Here is a 23,483-nt window from a genome sequence, read left to right as displayed (position 1 = left end):
TTCTAGTACTTTAACTTGAAACAAAAAATCAGATCGTCAATTCCTGCAGCTGGGATAAGAGTAATGTTTTTTACCAGCATAAATAGAAGAAGCCAATGCACAGCTGGTCTTTCTCCCTCAATCCAAAACATAACAAGCATCCATCAATATAAAAGCACAATAGGCTGCATCCGAACCCAGATCCAAGAGCCAAAAGGATAGTGTCTAACTCACTTGCTATTCAGTACCTGGTTTAAAAACAGTTTAACATCTGGTCTCACTTTCACGAATCAAAATGACCAGTTTCAATATGTTTTTCCTATAATTTCTGCTACTTACTGGTCAAGGGTTAGGATATCATGGTGACCAGTATAGTGGCGAGCCAATCGAAGAGCAAGATCATTAGCTTCAGAGCTGTGAAAAGAAAATACAGTATCACAAGAGTGGATTTAACAAACATGTACTTGTGATCTTGCAACAAGATAATAATCTGCAGGTATATTTGTTGCCAAGTTCAATCAGCACAAGGTGTCAGAGTGGTGGAATTTCCTGGCAATATTCAAGTTACAACTTTACACAGGAAACAGGAGAGAGTTAAATGGTCAACTTACTCATGGTCCATATACTTTGACTGAACATCTGTATGACTGCATATAAATTGCTGTTGGTAAGGGGGGGAAAAAACTTTAAACTGGAGAATAAAAATGGACATCTTGTATTAAAACCACATTGTATACCTTTCACTATGAGGCATGACGTGTGAATGTTGGAAAAATTGAGGAAACATAGAAACACAGAAATTAGGTGTAGGAGTAGGACATTCAGCCCTTCGAGCCTGCACCGCCATTAGAAACATAGAAACATAGAAAATAGGTGCAGGAGCAGGCCATTCAGCCCTTCTAGCCTGCACCGCCATTCAATGAGTTCATGGCTGAACATGAAACTTCAGTACCCCCTTCCTGCTTTCTCGCCATAACCCTTGATCCCCCGAGTAGTAAGGACTTCATCTAACTCCCTTTTGAATATATTTAGTGAATTGGCCTCAACTACTTTCTGTGGTAGAGAATTCCACAGGTTCACCACTCTCTGGGTGAAGAAGTTTCTCCTCATCTCGGTCCTAAATGGCTTACCCCTTATCCTCAGACTGTGACCCCTGGTTATGGACTTCCCCAACATTGGGAACATTCTTTCTGCATCTAACCTGTCTAAACCCGTCAGAATTTTAAACGTTTCTATGAGGTCCCCTCTCATTCTTCTGAACTCCAGTGAATACAAGCCCAATTGATCCAATCTTTCTTGATAGGTCAGTCCCGCCATCCCGGGAATCAGTCTGGTGAACCTTCGCTGCACTCCCTCAATAGCAAGAATGTCCTTCCTCAAGTTAGGAGACCAAAACTGTACACAATACTCCAGGTGTGGCCTCACCAAGGCCCTGTACAACTGTAGCAACACCTCCCTGCCCCTGTATTCAAATCCCCTCGCTATGAAGGCCAACATGCCATTTGCTTTCTTAACCGCCTGCTGTACCTGCATGCCAACCTTCAATGACTGATGTACCATGACACCCAGGTCTCGTTGCACCTTCCCTTTTCCTAATCTGTCACCATTCAGATAATAGTCTGTCTCTCTGTTTTTACCACCAAAGTGGATAACCTCACATTTATCCACATTATACTTCATCTGCCATGCATTTGCCCACTCACCTAACCTATCCAAGTCACTCTGCAGCCTAATAGCATCCTCCTCGCAGCTCACACTGCCACCCAACTTAGTATCATCCGCAAATTTGGAGATACTGCATTTAATCCCCTCGTCTAAATCATTAATGTACAATGTAAACAGCTGGGGCCCCAGCACAGAACCTTGCGGCACTCCACTAGTCACTGCCTGCCATTCTGAAAAGTACCCGTTTACTCCTACTCTTTGCTTCCTGTCTGACAACCAGTTCTCAATCCACGTCAGCACACTACCCCCAATCCCATGTGCTTTAACTTTGCACATTAATCTCTTGTGTGGGACCTTGTCGAAAGCCTTCTGAAAGTCCAAATATACCACATCAACTGGTTCTCCTTTGTCCACTTTACTGGAAACATCCTCAAAAAATTCCAGAAGATTTGTCAAGCATGATTTCCCTTTCACAAATCCATGCTGACTTGGACCTATCATGTCACCATTTTCCAGATGCACTGCTATGACATCCTTAATAATTGATTCCATCATTTTACCCACTACTGAGGTCAGGCTGACCGGTCTATAATTCCCTGTTTTCTCTCTCCCTCCTTTTTTAAAAAGTGGGGTTACATTGGCTACCCTCCACTCCATAGGAACTGATCCAGAGTCAATGGAATGTTGGAAAATGACTGTCAATGCATCCGCTATTTCCAAGGCCACCTCCTTAAGTACTCTAGGATGCAGGCCATCAGGCCCTGGGGATTTATCTGCCTTCAATCCCATCAATTTCCCCAACACAATTTCCCGACTAATAAAGATTTCCCTCAGTTCCTCTTCCTTACTAGACCCTCTGACCCCTTTTATATCCGGAAGGTTGTTTGTATCCTCCTTAGTGAATACCGAACCAAAGTACTTGTTCAATTGATCCGCCATTTCTTTGCTCCCCGTTATGACTTCCCCTGATTCTGACTGCAGGGGACCTACGTTTGTCTTCACCAACCTTTTTCTCTTTACATACCTATAAGATCTTCAATAAGATCATGGCTGATCTTTCAACCTCAGTACCCCTTTCCTGTTTTCTCTCCATACCCCTTGACCCCTTTGGCCATAAAGGCCATATCTAACTCCCTTTTGAATATATCTAACGAACTGGCCTCAACAACTTTCTGTGATAGAGAATTCCACAGGTTAACCACTGAGTGAAGAAGTTTCTCCTCATCTCGGTCCTAAATGGCACAGTTAACTAATTTCATACAATGGAGATGTGATCAAACAAACTTATCACAATTCTAATTGTCAATTTGTTTTCTTTTCATTTGATCATCAGTACAAATACTAACATCGCACCACTGCAGGCCATTTTATTCAATATTCTCCTCTCAAGCTTATTCATGCAGATCATCATCATAGGCAGTCCCTCAGAATGGAGGAAGACTTGCTTCTACTCTAGGTGGCCGAACAGTCCAATACGAGAACCACAGTCCCTGTCACAGGTGGGACAGAGTCGCTGAGGGAAGGGGTGGGAGAGACAGATTTGCTGCACGCTCTTTCCACTGCCCGAGCTTGGTTTCTACATGGTTTCAGTAATGAGACTCGAGGTGCTCGGCGCTCTCCTGGATGCACTTCCTCCACTTGGGCGGTCTTTGGCCGGGGCCTCCCAGGTGCGAGTGGGGATGGTGCGCCTTATCAGGGCGGCCTTGTACGGCCTCCTCCGCCCACCCTCGGCCCGTCTGGCGGGTAGGTTGCCTGGCGCGTCCTCGTTCTCGTCCTCGTCCTCGGTACCATGGCTGTGACCACCCCAACCTGCCACTCTGAACTCCAGTGGGCCACTGTCCCTCCCAATGCCTGCTCCCAACCAAGCCTCGGACCACCTACCATTAAGGGCGCTACTCAGTGCCGAGCTTGCGGCCAACATCTTGCCGTAAGCAACTAGGCCCATACATCAGTGCCTGGTCTCATGCAGGTGAACAACCACATATAAAGAGCTGGAGAGGCACATCAATGGCAAATCAGAGTTTTTTTTTTTTAAAAATGAGGTGAAGTGAAGGGGATATAATCCATGTGTGTACTTGAGGGAGCAGGGACCCCACATCTCCCAGTGGTTGGTTGTGCCAAAAAGTGTGTGAAGCACAACACCATAAAAATATTAAAATAAAATTGTACAAAAAGATAAATCAATGTTGTCAGTGTAATGGGTCCTAAAGATCACATCTTTCCCCAAAATGCTTTCAAAAGTATGTATATGCACAATACCCCATACCACCCATTTCCCTCAAAAACATGCAAACATTAGCAAATATGAGCTAGACATTACCCAGAGTTGACAAAGTAGCAAAATGAAAGTTTTGGCGGGAGAGTTGCAGTGAGCTCTTTAGCGTACTGGATGAGATTATCATGCAGAAAACGAGAATTTGTGTTCAGCAATTCCATCTGCTTGACAGCAGCTTGCACCACTTCCGGGTGGCAATGTCCCACTAAAAAAGGAAAAAAGGATTTTTAACTACAAGTAAAAGTTTAATCACACCAAAGTCTGAAATTCCTTTTTGAGCAAAAGAGAATGCTTGATATTGTCCATGATCGACCACCCACTAGTGAAATCACAGGAATGCATTACTTAGAATGCGGTTTTGTCAGCATATCATTAATTATGGTGCAATACAGATATCCATTTTTCATCCCCTTGTAGGCTGCATTTCCAATAACGCACGCATTAGAGAACAAGCTCCCTCTATTTAACCCTAAAGGTACACCTAACCACACCTGGACAACACTATAGTTTCCCATACCAGCTATTCCTGATAAAGACACACATTGTTCAAGCTCATGGTCTACAGGGCTGTAGTAATACCCGCCCTCCTGTATGGCTCAGATGCATGGACCATGTACAGTAGACACCTCAAGTCGCTGGAGAAATACCAACGAAGCCTCCTTAAGATCCTACAAATCCCCTGGGAGGACAGATGCACCAACATTAGTGTCCTCGACCAGGCCAACATCCCCAGCATTGAAGCACTGACCACACTTGATCAGCTCCGCTCGGCAGGCCACATTGTTCGTATGCCTGACACAAGACTCCCAAAGGAAGCGCTCTACTCAGAACTCCTTCATGGCAAACGAGCCAAAGGTGGACAGAGGAAACGTTGCAAGGACACCCTCAAAGCCTCCCTGATAAAGTGCGGCTTCCCCACCGACACCTGTGAGTCCCTGGCCAAAGACTGCCTTGAGTGCAGGAAGTGCATCCGGGAGGGCGTTGAGCGCCTCGAGTCTCATCGCCGAGAGCATGCAGAAAACAAGCGCAGGCAGTGGAAGGAAAATGCGGCAAACCTGTCCCACCCTCCCTTATCCTTAACGACTGTCTGTCCCACCTGTGGCAGGGACTGTGGCTCTCATATTGGACTGTTCAGCCACCTAAGGACTTATTCTAAAAGTGGAAGCAAGTCTTCCTCGATTCTGAGGGACTGCCTATGATGATGATGATTGTATTCCTGATAAAGACCCAAACAGTTTATTATAATGTCGATAAAGACAAGCCAGTCGAGAGCAATTGTTTCCACCCTCTAGAATCCAGCTGGACTGCCAGACACACTTAATTTATGTTCACTAACACTGTCACAGCTTGAGCTTTCATCCCACAAGTCGGCGCTGGATTAAAAACAACTCCCAGAGTTGAAAGGGTCTTCGGCCTACGTCACCCAGTCTCCTTGAATTTTGAAATAAAAACTTCAATGCTAAGCTGGAAATTTTGCATCAATATTACAGAGTGTTGCACTGTAGAGACTTGTAAGCAGAAGTTCCTTACCGTGAGCTACATTGTTAATACAGTCCAAGAACTTTTTGTCATTCTCATCATACATATACTGGCCCTGGGCACGGATTATCTTGAGTGGGTCCTTCGAAAAGAACAGCTTGCATGATGGCCTGAATAGAAACAAGTAATAGGTCAAAAGCTGAACCGTATTCGAATACAAGAAAAAAGTGTGTCTGACCATTTACAGGTTAAAAAACCTAAAAGAGGCTTTTCCCAGTAGGTGGTTAACCAATCCTGAGTGGCCATCGACACCTGCTGAAACAAACCAGTTGCCCAAATATGCTTAGAAGAATTAACAAAGGGTGTGCTAAAGGAACCAGCCGTGTCTGTAATCACTACTCCCTGTGGTATTTATTCACCTAAAAACCAATTTACACGATGTTAGCACTAAACATTTCACAGTAAAGTGCAACATTTTCAACAACCACCCCCCCCCCCCCCCCCCCCCCCGGGGCTTTACTTTGAATAGCCTGATGGGCAATAAAATAAGTGACAATGGTCCAATATATCAGGAAATAAGAACAGCTGAATGGCGAGGCCAGAGGTGCCCCCGATATTGGGCCTCAGGCCTTATTTCAATAGAGTCGGTGAAGAGGGAACCAAGATCAGGCTGCTCTTAACGTTTCAGTGGCCTGCAGGCAAGTGAAGCTGGCGATCGAGAGTTAGGAGGCCGAGGTGGATCGCAGGCTGGGTCGGTGAGAGCGCATTGGAGGCTGGATCGGTGGGAGAACTGTGGCAATCAAAGTCATTGGCCCTGAATTTGTGATCAACAGTGAAGTGAGCCGCTGGCCCCAAAGGACGCTTCGCACAAGGATCTTGCAATCCCCGTGTTGAGAACTTTGGGTTTTCCAGCCCAATTCAAATCAACGAACTGTAGTGGAAATCCCCTTGTGCGAACTGCTATGATGTCAACAGGCTGTCTAAGCTGCGAATCAAAAGGTAGAATTCTCAGACAGTGAACAAGGAAGTGAGTAAGCTCTTAAAATTCTAATTTTTAAAAATGTTAGAGAGAGCAAAACAAAGACTGGGGCTTTCACAAAGGGGAAAAGGCACACCTGAAATAAAGATGGACAAACTTAAATCTTTTTTGAACATTTTGAAAAGTTTCTTAAAAATTTTTATTTTTATTTTAATGGACAAATTTCATTCTGCACAAAATTAAAATTCATTTTATAGGCCCTTAACATATGTTTAGCAATAATGGTGCTGTCAAAACCCCAGTTACATCTACTCCCTTTGGGTCTAACATTTAGTGGGGAATTTAACAGCGTACTTAATGTGGAAGAGCCGAAGTTTGTGTCAATTTCAATGGGCTCAATTTTCCCCAGTGATTTGCGCCGATTTTTTGGAGCAGGCTGCTCTTTTTGACCTAAGTTGAAAAACCAGTTTCCCCAATCAATTTGCACCAGATTAACTCGATTAGTTACGATTTTTTTAGGCCAGTTTTTTTTTCAGCCAAAGAGTGCGTGACCAGCCACCTACACCAATTCTGGCCATTTGGGGAAGTTTGGCCAGCTGAGAACTATTCCAGTTGTGCTTAGGCCAGTGTATGTGGCCTCTACAGAAAAACCTTCTGGAGAGTTAAGGAAATCGGCACAGGTAAGGAAAGCGGCGCGGACACACTAAAAGAATTGAAAAAAAAAACATAGTAACAACTTATCTCCAACCCCGCCAGTAGGCTTTCCAGTCCCAGTGGGTGCGGGGTGTGCGGGGTGTGCGGGGGTGTGCGGGGGTGTGTGGCTGGACCGGCAAGCCTTTCAGGCAGGGTTGCAGGTAAGTTGCTGCTATGTGTTTTTCAATTCTTTTAATGTGTTGGGACTTTGCTGCCTCAGCTCGCATTGTGTCCCTGGTTACCATGGCAGCCCAATCTTTTTGGCGCAGATCCAAGGTCGGGTTACGCCACGCCAAAATGAAGAAATCCAACGGGGAAACTTAGAACTTTTTTTTGGCGTACTTAGGTCCCCCAAAAATCGGGCGTAACTCTTCAAGTACGCCAAATAAATGTTTTGGGGAAAATTGAGCCCAATGATTTGGCCGATTACAGACTGCCAGCTCTGTAGACAGGGGATGCATAGCGAAGTCCAATGACCAACTGCAAATTCAGGATTTCTACATGTGCCAATTCCCAAAGTTGTGGTCAGTTTCAAAGGCAAAATGACGACGAACTCTGCCAGTTCACCTTCATCCGGACCGCAAATTTCATACCTTTATGTTTTAATATCACAGAATTCTTTTGCATTAATGGTAAAACTAAGGGAATAAGAGACCATTTCTGTTGAATCCAAACACTATAACTCACTACCCTGGCCCTGAAATTGCATGGGGACATAAGCCTGGCAGTTGTGCAGGTGGGGAAATCAAGAACAAGGGAGGGCGGAACCTTAATTAGAGCTAGGCCATTTAGGAGCAAAATCAGGAAGCACTTTCACACAAAGGGTGTTGGAAATCTGGACTTCTCTTACTCCCAGAAGACTGGATGCTGGGTCAATTGAAATTTCCAAGACCGTGAATGCTAGATTTTTGATAGGCAAGGGTATCAAGGGATATCAAGCAAAGGTGGGTAAATGGAGTTGAGGTACAGAGCAGCCATGGTCTAATTGAATGGCGGAACAGATTTGAGTGGCTGAATTAACTACTCTCATTCCAGTGACTCTATGATCGTACTCTGGGACCCTGCGACAGTATATGGCCCCCCCCAAAAAATGTCCTTTTCTTCAGCTGTCCAAGTTACTTCTCTGGCTGGAAGGTCCCATCTGGTCCTACTTACACCACTCAGGAGGCTGGTCTGCCTCATCTCACTCAGTTTTCCAGTCTCCACATTAATTCCAGGTCCCACTGAGGTCGGGAAGTGTAAGGAGAACCCATCCCCTCTAACACGAGGGACCATGTTTCAGATGGACTAAGGAACTTCCACAGAAAACGCCTCCCAGAAACTATCAGCAAAGAATGGGAGCTGGTGTATGTGGGTCCCAGCCTATTTCCCGGGGCTTCTGCTGTAATCCCACTGGAGTAAGATCGTGCTGGATACCAATGCATTTTCTTGGGAAAAAACACATCAGGATTTGGATTTATAATGGATGTTCATGTCTCTTTATATCCAAACACAATGAAATGTACAGTCTGAAAAATACAATTGAAGTTTTTGTGGTGTTAGGGAAAATAATTTTGCACTGTTGAAGATTGACCCATAGTTTTGTAAATCTGAAGATTTGGAAACAGCAGCGGCTAAGTTTTGAGAATGTAATCACAGTAATACCAACACAAGTTTTGGAATTATGCCCTGATATCTTTTCTAAGGAGTGATCTCCACTATAACCTGGAAATTTCTGCTTTTAGCAGATCATATGACATTCCTCTATCTACCATTCTAATAGGGGTGTTAATCTATTTAAGATGAAATGATTAATACCTCTGGCAAACAAAGGAATGTCATATGAACTTTTGTTTGTTAGCATTGCCAATAGTAATTCCTAACCTTCCATTGGGAAGATCAAAAGCAGATTGGGCTTCATTTAACTTCTGAGCTACCTTGCAACGCTCCTGGCACAGGACTTTGCATGTTCAGAGTGCATTTTGAGAATTCAGGCATTCCCTCCCACTACGTACAGAAAATCATGGGGGGTGGGCGTGCACTTGAATCCCTGATATGGTGCTGTTGCTGCACTGGGAGTCCAAAGATTAAATTTACCCTCAGCTGCTTTGCCACTTCAACTCCCCCTCCCAAACTTCCTCTGAATCCGCCCCCTCCCCTCCTCCTCCTCCTCCATGCTGTTACAGCCAAGTTTAATACAAACAAACAGTGCCTCATTTTCCTCCAGGCTCTCTTCTGTCCTTGGCCCGAATTATGATTCCAACAAACCTCCTTGTCTTTCCTGCTGAAATCTCTCATTTACATTCCACTGCTTTCCCATGCATTCTTAAGCTATTTAACTGAACTTTTGTTTTTTTGAATCCATTTTCACAGTCAACTAAAATGATCTTTGTATCGCATTCAACTCTCTACCATCTCCTTTGCATGTTAAATCAATTTAAAGGCGATTAAGAAAAACTTACATTTATATCCATATTAAATCCATTAACAGCCCTCGTGAAAGCATTTGCCATATCTTATACCTATTGGTCTAGATTGTCCTGGGTCAAGATACGCAAGTAAGACATCACAGACAGGAAGGGGGAAGAAAATTGATTTCTAGCACGAAATGGCCAGCGCAATCTGAACACGTGCCCGAAGACATTGGCAAGAGGCGAATGTCAAATTTTGCATCGGGCCTCAACTGAATTAAGCCGGCTAGCTGCCGATGCCAATTGGGATTTTCATTTGGATCCAATGCCTAGGTGGCCAGTAGGTGCTGGGAGTGGGGGTGAGCGTCCAGCCGGTTGCAGCCTGGAGTATTTTTGTGGAGATAGGAGGAGCAAGTACCGCTGATTAAGCCACTGTAGACCCGGAACAACTGGGCGGAGCATGTGCTGCATAAGCTCTGCCCATTTGGTGAATGATTTTGCATTGGTGTTACAACCCCAATTTTCATACGAAAGACACCCAATGCCCTGACTACCTAGAAGCCACTGGCTTCCAATTTGCAGCCAGCGCACTTTTGGGGGGAGATCAGGTGCAGAAGATCACAATCCAAAATACGACTCTTCAGCGTTATTTTTCAGCATTAAAATCGGATGCTTTGATCTTTAATTTCTTCCCCATGTCCTTATTTTACCAACTGATTATTTTCAGGCCACTCGTTAGAGGCACACCTGGCATGCTGCACACACAGTTCTTCACAGAATGGGCACTTCCAGTGAACCTACAGAACACATCTGTGTGTAACAGGATACAAGGCTTTGCAGAACACCTCCGTTCAGTTGGTAAGCGTGACCCCGAGCTTCCGGTCACCAGTCACTTTAATTCTCCGCTCCACTCCCACTCTGACCTCTCCATCCTTGGCTTCTTACACTGTTCCAATGAAATTCAATGCAAGCTCGAGGAACAGCACCTCATCTTTCGTTTAGGCACTTTACAGCCTTCTGGCCTCAACATCGAGTTCAACAATTACATAACCTCTGCCCATACTTTTTTTCTCTTTCCTCACGTTTTTTTTTAAATACCCGTCCCTTTTTTTCTCTTTCCCATGGCAGCTGGTGATGATTCGGTCATTCACACCCCATCTAGACTCATCTTTTGTTTCCTAACTTGTGCCATCATCTCATTTTTGCCCATCATCCCTTTTGTCTCTTAAATCACTCCTTTTAAGATCTTCCCTTTTGTTCTTTCCTCCCCTCCCCTTTCACTGCCCCTGCACCTCCTTAAGAACCTGTTGCATCTTGAACTTTTCCAGTTCTGACGAAAGGCCACAGATCCAAAACGTTAACTCTTTCTCTCCACAGGAACAAGGTTCTTCGTGAAACCAGTTCAATGACTGCAGTCTTACAGGTTCTTCAGTAGCAATGCAATTTCTATTGACAGAAATGTTGGATCTTGTATCTGACGAGATTATTATACCAGCCTTTTATCCAGAGCATAAAAATTACAAGTGCTGCTTTCCTTAAGCACTACGCTACGACATCAGCAGTGCCGGTCATGTAGGACTGGTCCCAGCGCTGTTCTGCTGTGACCATTTACACCTCCTCTGGACCCATCTTTTGTTTCTCTAATTTCTCTCATTACCAACTCCTTTTGTCTTCTGCAATTTAATAATCTCCTGCCCTCCACCCTATCTCACAGACCTCTGCCCTCCACCCTTTGACATGCTCTGGACCCACTTACGTGTAGCCTTCCAGGTCTTGATTAAAGCTCGTCGACCTGTTAACTGTGTTTCTCTTGCTTTTACCCAGAGAGTGGTTGGAATGTGAAACTCGCTGCCACAAGGAGTAGTTGAGGTGAACAGAGGCATTGAAGGGGAAGCTAGATAAACACATGAGGGAGAAAGGAGTATAAGGATGTGTTCATGGGGTTAGATGAAGTAAGGCACTTACAGCAGGAGTGGTGATGTCGGGGCAAAGAAGCAGCAAGAGTTCGTCGAGATGTGTGATCGGGGCCCAGGACAGGCGAGAGTTTCGGGGCCAAGAGGCGAGGGCCCGGGGGCAGCACGGGCCAGCCCACACTGCGATGTGTGCGTGCACTAGGTCCGTGCAGCAAAGCTGGTCTCCAGTCATCTTGGTTAATCCTTGCCACTGGACCAAGACCTAGCTCTGTCAAGTCTGTGTGGTGGCTGGCGTGCAACAGCCACCACATGTTAACAAAATCCACACACAGGCCTCTTCCACCCTTCAACATGTAGTTCACGATCCAGAATATTAGGTCCTTCATTGAAACACCTGTGAACTCATCCCTTTTCGGCGTGGAAGCAAGTCATCCTCGCTTCGAGGGACTGCCTATGATGATAATGATGATGATGGAGGTGAAGTCGAGTTGGAGGAGGCTCGTGTGGAGCATAAACCCTGTTGGACTGAATGGCCTGTGTCTGTGCTGTATATTCGATGTAATGTCATTGTGCACAGATGCTGCCTTACCTGCTGGGTGTTCCAACAGTTTGTTTTTATTCCACACCTGTACTGAACTGTTGATTTACAAAAGACCCCCCCCCAAAAAAAAACCCTATTGCTGCAGATGAGTGGGGCAACAACAAAAAACTCTGCAGTATAAAAGAGCAGTGGCTGCGTGCCTGGGCCCCTCACTCACTGAGCGGCAACTCCCCGGGAAAGCACGGCCCGGCACGGAACAGGTGACAACAGACAGTTTAAAAGCATGACTCGGGAGCGGACGGATAGAACTAGAGGAGACCCGGAGAGGTGCTGCACTCACCCGATGTGCTTGTCCCGGAGCTCAAGGGTTCGTTCTTTGCTGAACAGCTGAGTGGCCATGTCGCCAGCTGCTGGGCACTGCCCGCCCGGCCCGGCACTGTCCGCGCGGCACTGCCCGTACTGTCCGCCCGGCCCGACCCGACCCTGTCGGCAAACTTGCTGCGGGCGTTTTTCTCCTCCGATTATTATTATATAAGATCACAATTTACACGAACATCCCATCACTTGTTCCCAGCTCTCGGTCTGTTCTGCCACAGCTTAGTTCCTTTTATAGCGTTTGATAAACAGAGCCATCACGTGCTGGACAGCCTCCGCCCAACCGCAGGCTGCTCTCAGTGCCTCCTTCCTCCTCAGCTCACACCTTCCCGAGCGGGAGCCTTAAGTAAATATTGGGCCAGAATTTGCAGTGGGTATGACGTCACACCGCCTTGCAATGGACAGCAAGTTCGCATGCGCTAAATCCCGAACTTGCGATCTGTCAAGTTCCCACTCCATGATCTGCACCCAGCGGGAAATAGTCATTGTGACGCAGTGCGGGCAAATTCCCAACCAGCTGCCCAGCAATTATGTATGCAAATTTTACAGCTGGTGCAAACAGGCGCAGGGCTTGTTTCCACAGCACCCGTCCCCTTTTATAGGGGGCATTTGTAAATTATATGGTTTTAATGCCCCCCCCCAAAAAATCACAAAAAACCCCACAAAACCCCCCCCCAAAAAAAAATTTATAAAAAAAAGGGGCAGTTAAGTGTCTGGAGTGTCCCCCAGATCGGGGGGGGGGGGGGCACGATTTAATGTTTGTTTATTGTTTACTCCAAAAGAGTTGTGGAGCTGTTGCAAAAAAAACAAAAATCACCAAAAAAACAAAAAAAAAGGGCACGTGAAAAGTGGAGTGTCCCCCAGGTCGGGAGGCACTTGATTTAATTTATTATGTTTTCCTCAAAAGAGTTGTTTCCACAGCACCCCTCCCCTTTTATAGGGGGCACTTGTAAAATATATGGTTTTAATGCCCCCCCAAAAAATCACAAAAAAACCCACAAAAAAACATTTATTAAAAAAAAGGGGCAGTTAAGTGTCTGGTGTCCCCCAGATCGGGGGGCACTTGATCTAACGTTTATTTTGTTCCCCACCCCCCCCCCAAAAGAGTTGTTTCCACAGCATAAGACGATATCTCCTGACAAATCCAAGTAATTAAAAAAACTATGCGAGGCCGGAAATGGAAGCATTTTAGGATTTTTATCCATGAAAAGTAATTATTATCCATGAAAAGTACAGAGGAAGCGGGTGCTGCGTTGAGGGCTTTATTTTTTTTGTATCGCTGTGGAACATAAGCTTAAAAAATACGTGCAGAAAGTGGAGGGAAAAAAAAATCTTCATTACGAGAGCCTTCCGGGATTTAATGTGTATAAACATCTGTGTTATAAATAATGGGAGACCTTCTGTTTGCTGATTGGAACACTGCCCCATGTGATTCCAGGTACACTTCCGCACACGCTGCGCCCCTGGGGTCTGTGGGCCACTCCGCTGCCCTCTACTACGCAGCATCTGCCAGCAAGTTTTCAAAGGAGGAACCCCGACTGAAAATTGCGCATTTCATTCGGATGCCGGTGGCGTAATCCGTAGGTGCGCCACCGACCACAAATTCAAGGCCACACACAAGACTGTTCAGCTAACCAAAGGCACACAAAATTTGAAAGAAAACATAGGACACAGCAATAGAAATAACTTACTGGTAAGTCAACAAATATTAAATATCGTAGAAATTTACTAACACACAAATCTGACCACCTCTGGGATTCTTCCACTGACGCCTAACATCTGGATGTCAGTTTGAACGCCTGTGCTCTTATTCTCCTCCTTCACATCCCCTTCCTCTTCCCTTCCATTCTTCCTTTGCCTCTTTAATAAGAACATAAGAAATAGGAGCAGGAGTAGGCCATATGGCCCCTCGAGCCAGCTCCACCATTTAATACAATCATGGCTGATCCGATCATGGACTCGGTTCCACTTCCCCGCCCACTCCCCATAACCCCTTAATCCCTTATCAGTTAAGAAACTGTCTATCACTGTCTTAAATTTATTCAATGTCTCCGCTTCCACAGCTCTCTGAGATAGTGAATTCCACAGATTTACAACCCTCTGAGAGTAGCTATTCCTCCTCATCTCAGTTTTAAATGGACGACACCTTATTCTAAGATCATACCCTCTAGTCTCCCCCATCAGTGGAAACATACTCTCTGCATCCACCTTGTCAAGCCCCCTCACAATCTTATACATTTCGATAAGATTACCTCTCATTCTTCTGAATTCCAATCAGTAGAGGCCCAACCTACTTAACTTTTCCTCATAAGTCAACCCCCTCATCTCTGGAATCAACCCAGTGAACCTTCTCTGAACTGCCTCCAAAGCAAGTATATCCTTTTGTAAATATGAAAACCAAAACTGCACGCAGTATTCCAGGTGTGGCCTCACCAATACCCTTATAACTGTAGCAAGATTTCCCTGCTTTGATACTCCATCCCCTTTGCAATAAAGGCCAAGATTCCATTGGCCTTCCTGATCACTTGCTGTACCTGCATACTAACCTTTTGTGTTTCAAGCACAAGTACCCCAGGTCCCGCTGAGCATTTTGCAATGTTTCTTCATTTAAAAAATCTTTGATTTTTTCTGCCAAAGTGCATAACCTCACACTTTCCAACATTATACTCCATCTGCCAAATTTTTGCCCAGTCACTTAACCTGCCTATGTCCTTTTGCAGATTTTTTGTGTCCTCACACGTTTCTTTTCCTCCCATCTTTGTATCATCAGCAAACTTGGCTACATTACACTCAGTCCCTTCATCCAAGTCATTAATATAGATTGTAAATAGTTGGGGTCCCAGCACTGATCCCTGCGGCACCCCACCAGTTACTGATTGCCAACCCGAGAATGAACCATTTATCCCGACTCTCTGTTTTCTGTTAGTTAGCCAATCCTCTATCCATGCTAATATATTACCCCCAACCCCGTGAACTTTTATCTTGTGCCTCATCCTCTTCTAGAAACTTATACCTCACTTTTCCTCCCCCACCCATTTCCTCCTACTCACTGTAGCCCTTCATCCCTTTCTGCATGGGAGAACACACTGCTGGTAAATTTGGTTTATATATTAAACCAAAAGTGTCACAGAAAACATGACTCAAACATATTTTGAAAATATGTAGAGCCTATTGTGATCATAGCTCTTGTCAGAAGTAAAATAGCATTCTTGTGACAAACATAATTTCTAAAAGATTTTTACTTTAAGTTGCATCTTGATTTCTAAAAGGTATTTATTTCTTAAGAAGTTTGTCTAAGTTACTTTTGTCATAAACTTGGAACATCCCACATATTATAGGGCACAGCAGTTGATTCACAGGAATGATGCAGAAAGAGATTATGATGGCTTCTACATGAAGCTCATTTCACCTGGACAGCATCTCCCTTTTTCTATGCACTTAAACAAAATATTCAATTATCCCAACACCACTGCTCTGAGATTCAATATGATACTTCTTTGTATGGTAATTGTGAAATTACTGATCATACAACAAGCAGCAGTTGTACACATCTTCTTCTCAGAAAAGAAAAAGAAGCACATCTTCCTCTCAGAACATAAAAAGAAGAACTTGCATTTATATAGCAGCCTATAACATCCTTGGGACATTCTAACATGCTTCGCGTCCATTCAATTACTTGTTTTTAAGTCTAGTCACTGCTATTATTGTAGGCAAACAGGACAGTCATTTTTGTGAACAGCAAGGTCCCACAAACAGCAAATCAGATAAAATTAGTTAATGGTATAAGGCTATAGCTTAGAGAAGCAATGCCTACATTTTGTGGGATTTTTGTCCATTCTTTTTTCTTTGAAGACATATTGGCATAGATTTTCATCTTCCCCACCTGGGCAATAATCTGGCAGAGCATATCGCCCACCCTTTACAGATCTACCTGATTTTAATTCCATTGAAATCTATAAAGACAGGTGATCCACTCTGAAGACAAAAAAATCTACTCCATTGTATAAAATACATTGGTCCGGAAATCGAGGCCTCCCCGCAGTTTCTACAGACCCGGGAAGGCATCGGAAAAGCCAATTTGCAGCAGTTTGGGGGTGTTTCTCATTCATAGTAACAGGAGTTTCAGACTTACGCAACTGCTATGAATGAGAATATACTGCACCTGATTGGCTGCCCAGAGCCATGTGTCTCGAGCTCCAGGCCTGCGCACGTCCCAACGTGCACGCGCAGCGCGTGCACATCAGGAGAGGCCTCCGGACTGGGATCTCGTGTGCCGCAGCAGCTTCAGGTAGGTGGGCATCTTTTTTCTAAAATCTATTCGAACGCCCGCGGGAAGGAGAAACCGGGATTTCTGGGCCATTAAAAATGAAATTTGTGCATATTTTAAGCTCTCACAGTTTTCATCCCAGTTTCTGTAAAAGTCTACAAGTACTGTAATAGTTAATTTACAAGATTCATCATATATTTGGAAGTGCGAAAGATCTTTATTGAGGATCTATAATAATTCATAAAGTATGTACTTTTTAGCACAAAGCGAATATTATTGAGTATAAAGGGGTATAGTTATCCCCCTCCTCCTTAAGTACTCACTAGGAAGCTCAGTTTCCTCTTCCAGCCACAGAAAAACAGCATTAACAATATTTCATTAATTTTAAAGGGCAATGGGCTAGAAACTGCATAGTGCCGCATTTGGGGCGCTAACTTTTACGGGAGCACAAAAGCATCACCAGGTGCTAAACATTTGATTCTGCCGGGAACTTCTGCTTTCGCGCTCCAAGAGAGAAGTGGAGCGCTAAATCAAGCGCCACCACTTCCCTTTGAACGTTAAAGGAAGTGAGAGGGTTGGTAGCGGCAGAGCGCTGAACAATGTTTCATACAGCACTGCTGTCTTTATAGGCTCCTTCCCTTCCTTAAAGGGAAAGGTCTTCATTGAAGCCAAAGGGTATGTATGTTGGGCAATGGCACCTGCGATTTGTGCATAGCAGCCCCAAGCACTCTGAGAGTGCAGGGCTGAGCAATCGTGGGGTACAAAGAAATCAAAATGCAACACACTAAGGACATAATTAAATTTTGGCCTATCTGAACACCACTGCCTTTAATTAGTGCTCCCCAAGCGGCCAGCCGAGGTGAAAATGCCTCCCACAGTTGCCGTTGTTGATGCCCAGCGAGGCTGGAGGAGGCAGAAGCTTATTTTACATCTGGGGCGTTAATGGGGCGCTGCGCACCGGAAGACGTCACGATCTCTTGAGTGCAAGAGAGCGAGGTGGTAAGGTTTAGCACCAGCGCAAACTCGCCACTGAAATTCACTGACATCGCTGATTTCGTCGCGCCCAGTCAGTAACCCCTTAGCGTCCCGTGATCGCCCCCCCCCCGAAGGCACTAACGGGAGGTGCAAACCATGCCAATTTCTCCCCCAATTTGTTTCACGCCCATAGATTAGGGAGGACAATAAAATCTTCTGGAATTTCTGCTCCTGATTGATGTTCATTAATTCCTGCTGGAAGTGCTTAGGTGTGAACTCTGGGAGGGTAGTGGACCAAACTCAGCTCTAACGTCCCCCTCCCCTCCTCCATCCGAGATGAATGGCCTGCTAACACTTATCCAGGATCACACAAGTGAAGGGTGGCAGATTGAGAGTGTTACCAAAGGGCCGCTGCTACACATGGAGCTGTGTTCAGTATGATTCACTGCCATCAAGAAAGAAAGGCTAAAGGAAGAAAGTTGGAGAGAAAAAGCCCCAAACTAAAGAGGCTCCGAAGTTAACAATATGCTTCTGACAATTTCAGCAGAATAATCTTTCCACTCTTATTTAAACCACATTCGACTCATAATAAGTACCAAGTAATTAAACCATTATAAAGCAGTTTATACACATTTTGAATAATGTTCTTGCTATGGTGAAATGGTGCACTGCACCAGAGTGCTAATGGTACTGTACAGTTTCACATGCTTTTCCATCCTTGATCTCAGATAAGAATGCCTGGGAAAGTTTCAGGTCAGAGGTGAGATGCTTCCTTAAAAAGGTGGTGAGGAAATTCACACATTAACATCGATTTTCAGGTCGGACATAAGCACAGCCCGAAACGGGCCTATATAGTTTCCAGACCCCATGTGTAGAATTGTGGGTGGGCATCACATGTGGAAAATGCCAGTGACTGGGAGCTTGCCCATTGGTGGGAGGAAAATCATCTGCCCTGCAGCAGCTTAAAGAGACAGGGGTATCTCATTTGAAACTCTTTTGAAACTGTGTGGGGGAAAAAAAGCCCCAAATTTCCTCAAGGCTTCAAGGTGCTTGCCCAGCATAAATCAGGGTGCAAGTATCCGAGGGAGCCTGGGCAAGCAGAACTTCCATTTACCACAAACATGGCCCCTAACATCAGGAGGTGTAGTCGGTGGAAGGACTTTCCCATGCCAGAATTTCCCAAATTCCCTGTTTGTCCAGTGATTTGGATACCAGGAGGAACCTTGAGCGGTAGAAGTGTAGCTACTTAAGTCTCCCGATTCGGGTCATGGCCTGGAAGAAATGATGCAAGAAAATTGTACATTCCTGTCTGTCGTAAAAATAAAAAAAGGGAAGGTGGCTCAACCGTGGCTATCAAGGGAAATCAGGGATAGCATTAAAGCCAAGGAAGTGGCATACAAATTGGCCAGAAATAGCAGAGAACCCGGGGACTGGGAGAAATTTAGAACTCAGCAGAGGAGGACAAAGGGTTTGATTAGGGCAGGGAAAATAGAGTACGAGAAGAAGCTTGCAGGGAACATTAAGACGGATTGCAAAAGTTTCTATAGATATGTAAAGAGAAAAAGGTTAGTAAAGACAAACGTAGGTCCCCTGCAGTCAGAATCAGGGGAAGTCATAACGGGGAACAAAGAAATGGCGGACCAATTGAACAAGTACTTTGGTTCGGTATTCACTGAGGAGGACACAAACAACCTTCCGGATATAAAAGGGGTCAGAGGGTCTAGTAAGGAGGAGGAACTGAGGGAAATCCTTATTAGTCGGGAAATTGTGTTGAGGAAATTGATGGGATTGAAGGCCGATAAATCCCCAGGGCCTGATGGACTGCATCCCAGAGTACTTAAGGAGGTGGCCTTGGAAATAGTGGATGCATTGACAGTCATTTTCCAACATTCCATTGACTCTGGATCAGTTCCTATGGAGTGGAGGGTAGCCAATGTAACCCCACTTTTTAAAAAAGGAGGGAGAGAGAAAACAGGGAATTACAGACCGGTCAGCCTGACATCGGTAGTGGGTAAAATGATGGAATCAATTATTAAGGATGTCATAGCAGTGCATTTGGAAAGAGGTAATATGATAGGTCCAAGTCAGCATGGATTTGTGAAAGGGAAATCATGCTTGACAAATCTTCTGGAATTTTTTGAGGATGTTTCCAGTAGAGTGGACAAGGGAGAACCAGTTGATGTGGTATATTTGGACTTTCAGAAGGCTTTCGACAAGGTCCCACACAAGAGATTAATGTGCAAAGTTAAAGCACATGGGATTGGGGGTAGTGTGCTGACATGGATTGAGAACTGGTTGTCCGACAGGAAGCAAAGAGTAGGAGTAAATGGGGACTTTTCAGAATGGCAGGCAGTAACTAGTGGGGTACCGCAAGGTTCTGTGCTGGGGCCCCAGCTGTTTACACTGTACATTAATGATTTAGACGAGGGGATTAAATGTAGTATCTCCAAATTTGCGGATGACACTAAGTTGGGTGGCAGTGTGAGCTGCAAGGAGGATTCTATGAGGCTGCAGAGCGACTTGGATAGGTTAGCTGAGTGGGCAAATGCATGGCAGATGAAGTATAATGTGGATAAATGTGAGGTTATCCACTTTGGTGGTAAAAACAGAGAGACAGACTATTATCTGAATGGTGACAGATTAGGAAAAGGGCAGGTGCAAAGAGACCTGGGTGTCATGGTACATCAGTCATTGAAGGTTGGCATGCAGGTACAGCAGGCGGTTAAGAAAGCAAATGACATGTTGGCCTTCATAGCGAGGGGATTTGAGTACAAGGGCAGGGAGGTGTTGCTACAATTGTACAGGGCCTTGGTGAGGCCACACCTGGAGTATTGTGTACAGTTTTGGTCTCCTAACCTGAGGAAGGACATTCTTGCTATTGAGGGAGTGCAGCAAAGGTTCACCAGACTGATTCCCGGGATGGCGGGACTGACCTATCAAGAAAGACTGGATCAACTGGGCTTGTATTCACTGGAGTTCAGAAGAATGAGAGGGGACCTCATAGAAACGTTTAAAATTCTGACGGGGTTAGATAGGTTAGATGCAGGAAGAATGTTCCCAATGTTGGGGAAGTCCAGAACCAGGGGACACAGTCTAAGGATAAGGGGGAAGCCATTTAGGACCGAGATGAGGAGGAATTTCTTCACCCAGAGAGTGGTGAACCTGTGGAATTCTCTACCACAGAAAGTTGTTGAGGCCAATTCACTAAATATATTCAAAAAGGAGTTAGATGAAGTCCTTACTACTAGGGGAATCAAGGGGTATGGTGAGAAAGCAGGAATGGGGTACTGTAGTTGCATGTTCAGCCATGAACTCATTGAATGGCGGTGCAGGCTAGAAGGGGCGAATGGCCTACTCCTGCACCTATTTTCTATGTTTCTATGTTTCTATGTTTCTAAAATGTTTTGATCAGCCCTCAAATAAAGGGGGCTAATCATCTAAAGCGTTTGTAATTTTGGAAGCTTGCAACCCCTCCCAAGAGAATATCTAGTGCTGCAGCAGGCACCTAAATGTGTGGGCACCCGCCAAAGATATTAAAGTGAGCCACCCCTGCTCTGATGCTGGATCCTCCAGTGTGATCAGGAGCGGGAGTCAACAGTGCCTGCTCCACCACACTTATAACTGGAGCTTTAACCAAGGATTTTTCTGGGATCGATGTCTGGAAGGAGTTCAGGAAACTAGAAGCATTTCTTGGATGGGGCCACAAAGATTCTCCTGGATGAAGTGAACCACCTTCATCAGTGAATGCCAATGGTCCCCAGGAAGGGTAGTTCAGGGAAATGAGAAGGGGTGGCTACTAGTGAACTGCTTTACATATTGGTTTCTCAACTCTGCAGTCCTGCACGAAGCATGTAGCAACTCCAGGGACACCGGAGCCTTTCCATGCCAGAGGCCCTTAGAACAGTGAGTACTTTCCCCCTGGATGCTCAGACTGTTGCCATTGAGGCACAGGGTTTGAGAGCGAACATGGGCTGTCTCTTACAGCTTCAACAGGCTGGGGATCACTGGCATCATTAGTTCTGCTGTTAGAGGCATGCTGGGGTTGGCATGGACAATGACACTTAGGATGCCAGCACATCTGGATCCTGCTGTTAACCCCTCTGATGCCACCACAGGTGCTGGAAACCACACAGGGCCAGGCTGCCCACAGCAATGGATATGTCACAACCTACAGCAGATCCATCTCAGGACTTAGTCTCTGGACGGCCACCTCAATCCAAAGAGGACACAGCAGCCAGCCACCTGAGATAGCACCTGGACAAACCATCAGATAGATCTAAGAGCACATATCGCACTCAGGGCCAACACACACTAGGCACTCACACATCTTTGTTCTTTAGAAATGATGTGTGTGCAGAATATCTTCGATCAAAGGTTCCATTGGGTGGCGTGAATGGAAGGTTTGTGAGTTGCGTGGAAAATGTAAAGCACTGTAGCTAATGTTATATTTGTGGAGTACTCCAAGGAGATGTTCGCAGATGTTATTTTCACTTCATTTAAATATGACAGTGTTTAAAGCAATATCTTCCTACCACCAATAGATTCAGCACTGCAAATACGTGTGTGCAGAGAGCCGGCATGACTGGTCCCTGCCCTATTTTATTTTATTTTATTTGTTAATCGGATGTGGGCATCGCTAGCAAGGCCAGCATTTATTAGCAATCCTAATTGCCCTTGAGAAGATGGTGGTGAACTGTCTTCTTGAACCGCTGCAGTCCTTGTGGTGAAGGTACTCCCATAGTGCTGTTAGGGAGGGAGTTCCAGAATTTTGACCCAGTGACGATGAAGGAATGGTGATATACTTCCAAGTAAGGATGGTATGTGGCTTGGAGGGGAACTTGGAATTGATGGTGTTCCCATGCGCCTCCTGCCCTTGTCCTTCTAGGTGGTAGAGGTCATGGTTTTGCGAGGTGCTGCTGAAGAAGCTTTGGTGAGTTGCAGCAGGGCATCTTGTAGATGGTACACACTGCAGCCACGGAGCGCCAGTGGTGGAGGGAGTGAATGTTTAAGGTGATGAATGGGGCGCCAATCAAGTTGGTTGCTTTGTCTTGGATGGTGTCGAGCTTCTTGAGTGTTGTTGGAGCTGCACTCATCCAGGCTGTTGTGTATGTATATACCCTATACACTCAATGTACAGTTACATAAGATCAATGAATGTATCTTTACATTGTATACAATATGCCTGTACCACCAGAGGGTGCAACTGGTGGAGACCTAGAGGTCACCTGCACACTGCAGGTAACCAGATATAAAAAGGAGCCCACCTTACTGTAACCTCATTCAGGAGCTGCAATAAATGGACTAAGGTCACAACAGTTCAAGTGCAATACCTTACCTCATGAAATCATTACTAGAGTGCTTACAGACACCACAATTGATGACAAGAATACGAATTCCACACGAAAAATGGCTAACCTTGGTAACTTTCAATAATTCACTGATGGAAAAGATTGGGATGCCTTTGTGGAAACGCTAGAACATTACTTCATCGCGAACGACTTGGCTATAAACATACTGACCTTGTTGGCTGATAAGCGCCGAGCCATCCTGCTCAGCAGTTGTGGGCCCACCGTTCATGGCCTTGTCAGGGACTTGCTAGCCCCAGAGAAAATGACCGAAAACGTTCGCGGAGCTCGTAAAGCTGATACAGGAACAGCTTAAGCCAAAAGAGAGCATCCTAACAGTCAGACAGCGGTTCTACACACACAGGCGGCCCAAAGGCCAAGAAATCGCAAAATATGCTGCAGACCTGAGACGATTGGTTGCACCGTGTGATTTTGGCGACCACCTCACCGAAGCACTGAGGGACATCTTTGTTATTATAATCGGCCATGAAGGCCTCCTCCACAGGTGCTCTCTGCGGACACCACCGTCGTCCTGCAGAAAGCAATTAATGTGAGCCAAGTGTTCATGGCCTCGGCCTGCGATTCCAGAAACATAGAAACATAGAAA

At 45.3% G+C, this 23,483-nt stretch overlaps 1 protein-coding gene across 1 annotated transcript in view; it reads right to left on the bottom strand.

Moving 5' to 3' along the window:
- LOC139244024 (ethanolamine-phosphate phospho-lyase-like) overlaps positions 1-12,731 on the bottom strand; it is a 43,171-nt gene extending 30,440 nt beyond the window's left edge. The window contains exons 1-4 of the mRNA XM_070870952.1: positions 12,255-12,731; positions 5,450-5,568; positions 3,965-4,124; positions 319-393 (exon numbers count right to left, since the gene is read on the bottom strand). Of these exons, the coding sequence (XP_070727053.1) occupies positions 319-393; positions 3,965-4,124; positions 5,450-5,568; positions 12,255-12,313 (413 nt within the window). The 5' untranslated portion in view covers positions 12,314-12,731. The remainder of the gene's footprint in view (positions 1-318; positions 394-3,964; positions 4,125-5,449; positions 5,569-12,254) is intronic.
- Positions 12,732-23,483: the final 10,752 nt, after the last annotated feature.

Source organism: Pristiophorus japonicus, chromosome 2 (genome assembly GCF_044704955.1).
Source record: "Pristiophorus japonicus isolate sPriJap1 chromosome 2, sPriJap1.hap1, whole genome shotgun sequence".
Taxonomy (NCBI): domain Eukaryota; kingdom Metazoa; phylum Chordata; class Chondrichthyes; family Pristiophoridae; genus Pristiophorus; species Pristiophorus japonicus.
This window is presented reverse-complemented; position numbering and strand designations above follow the sequence as displayed.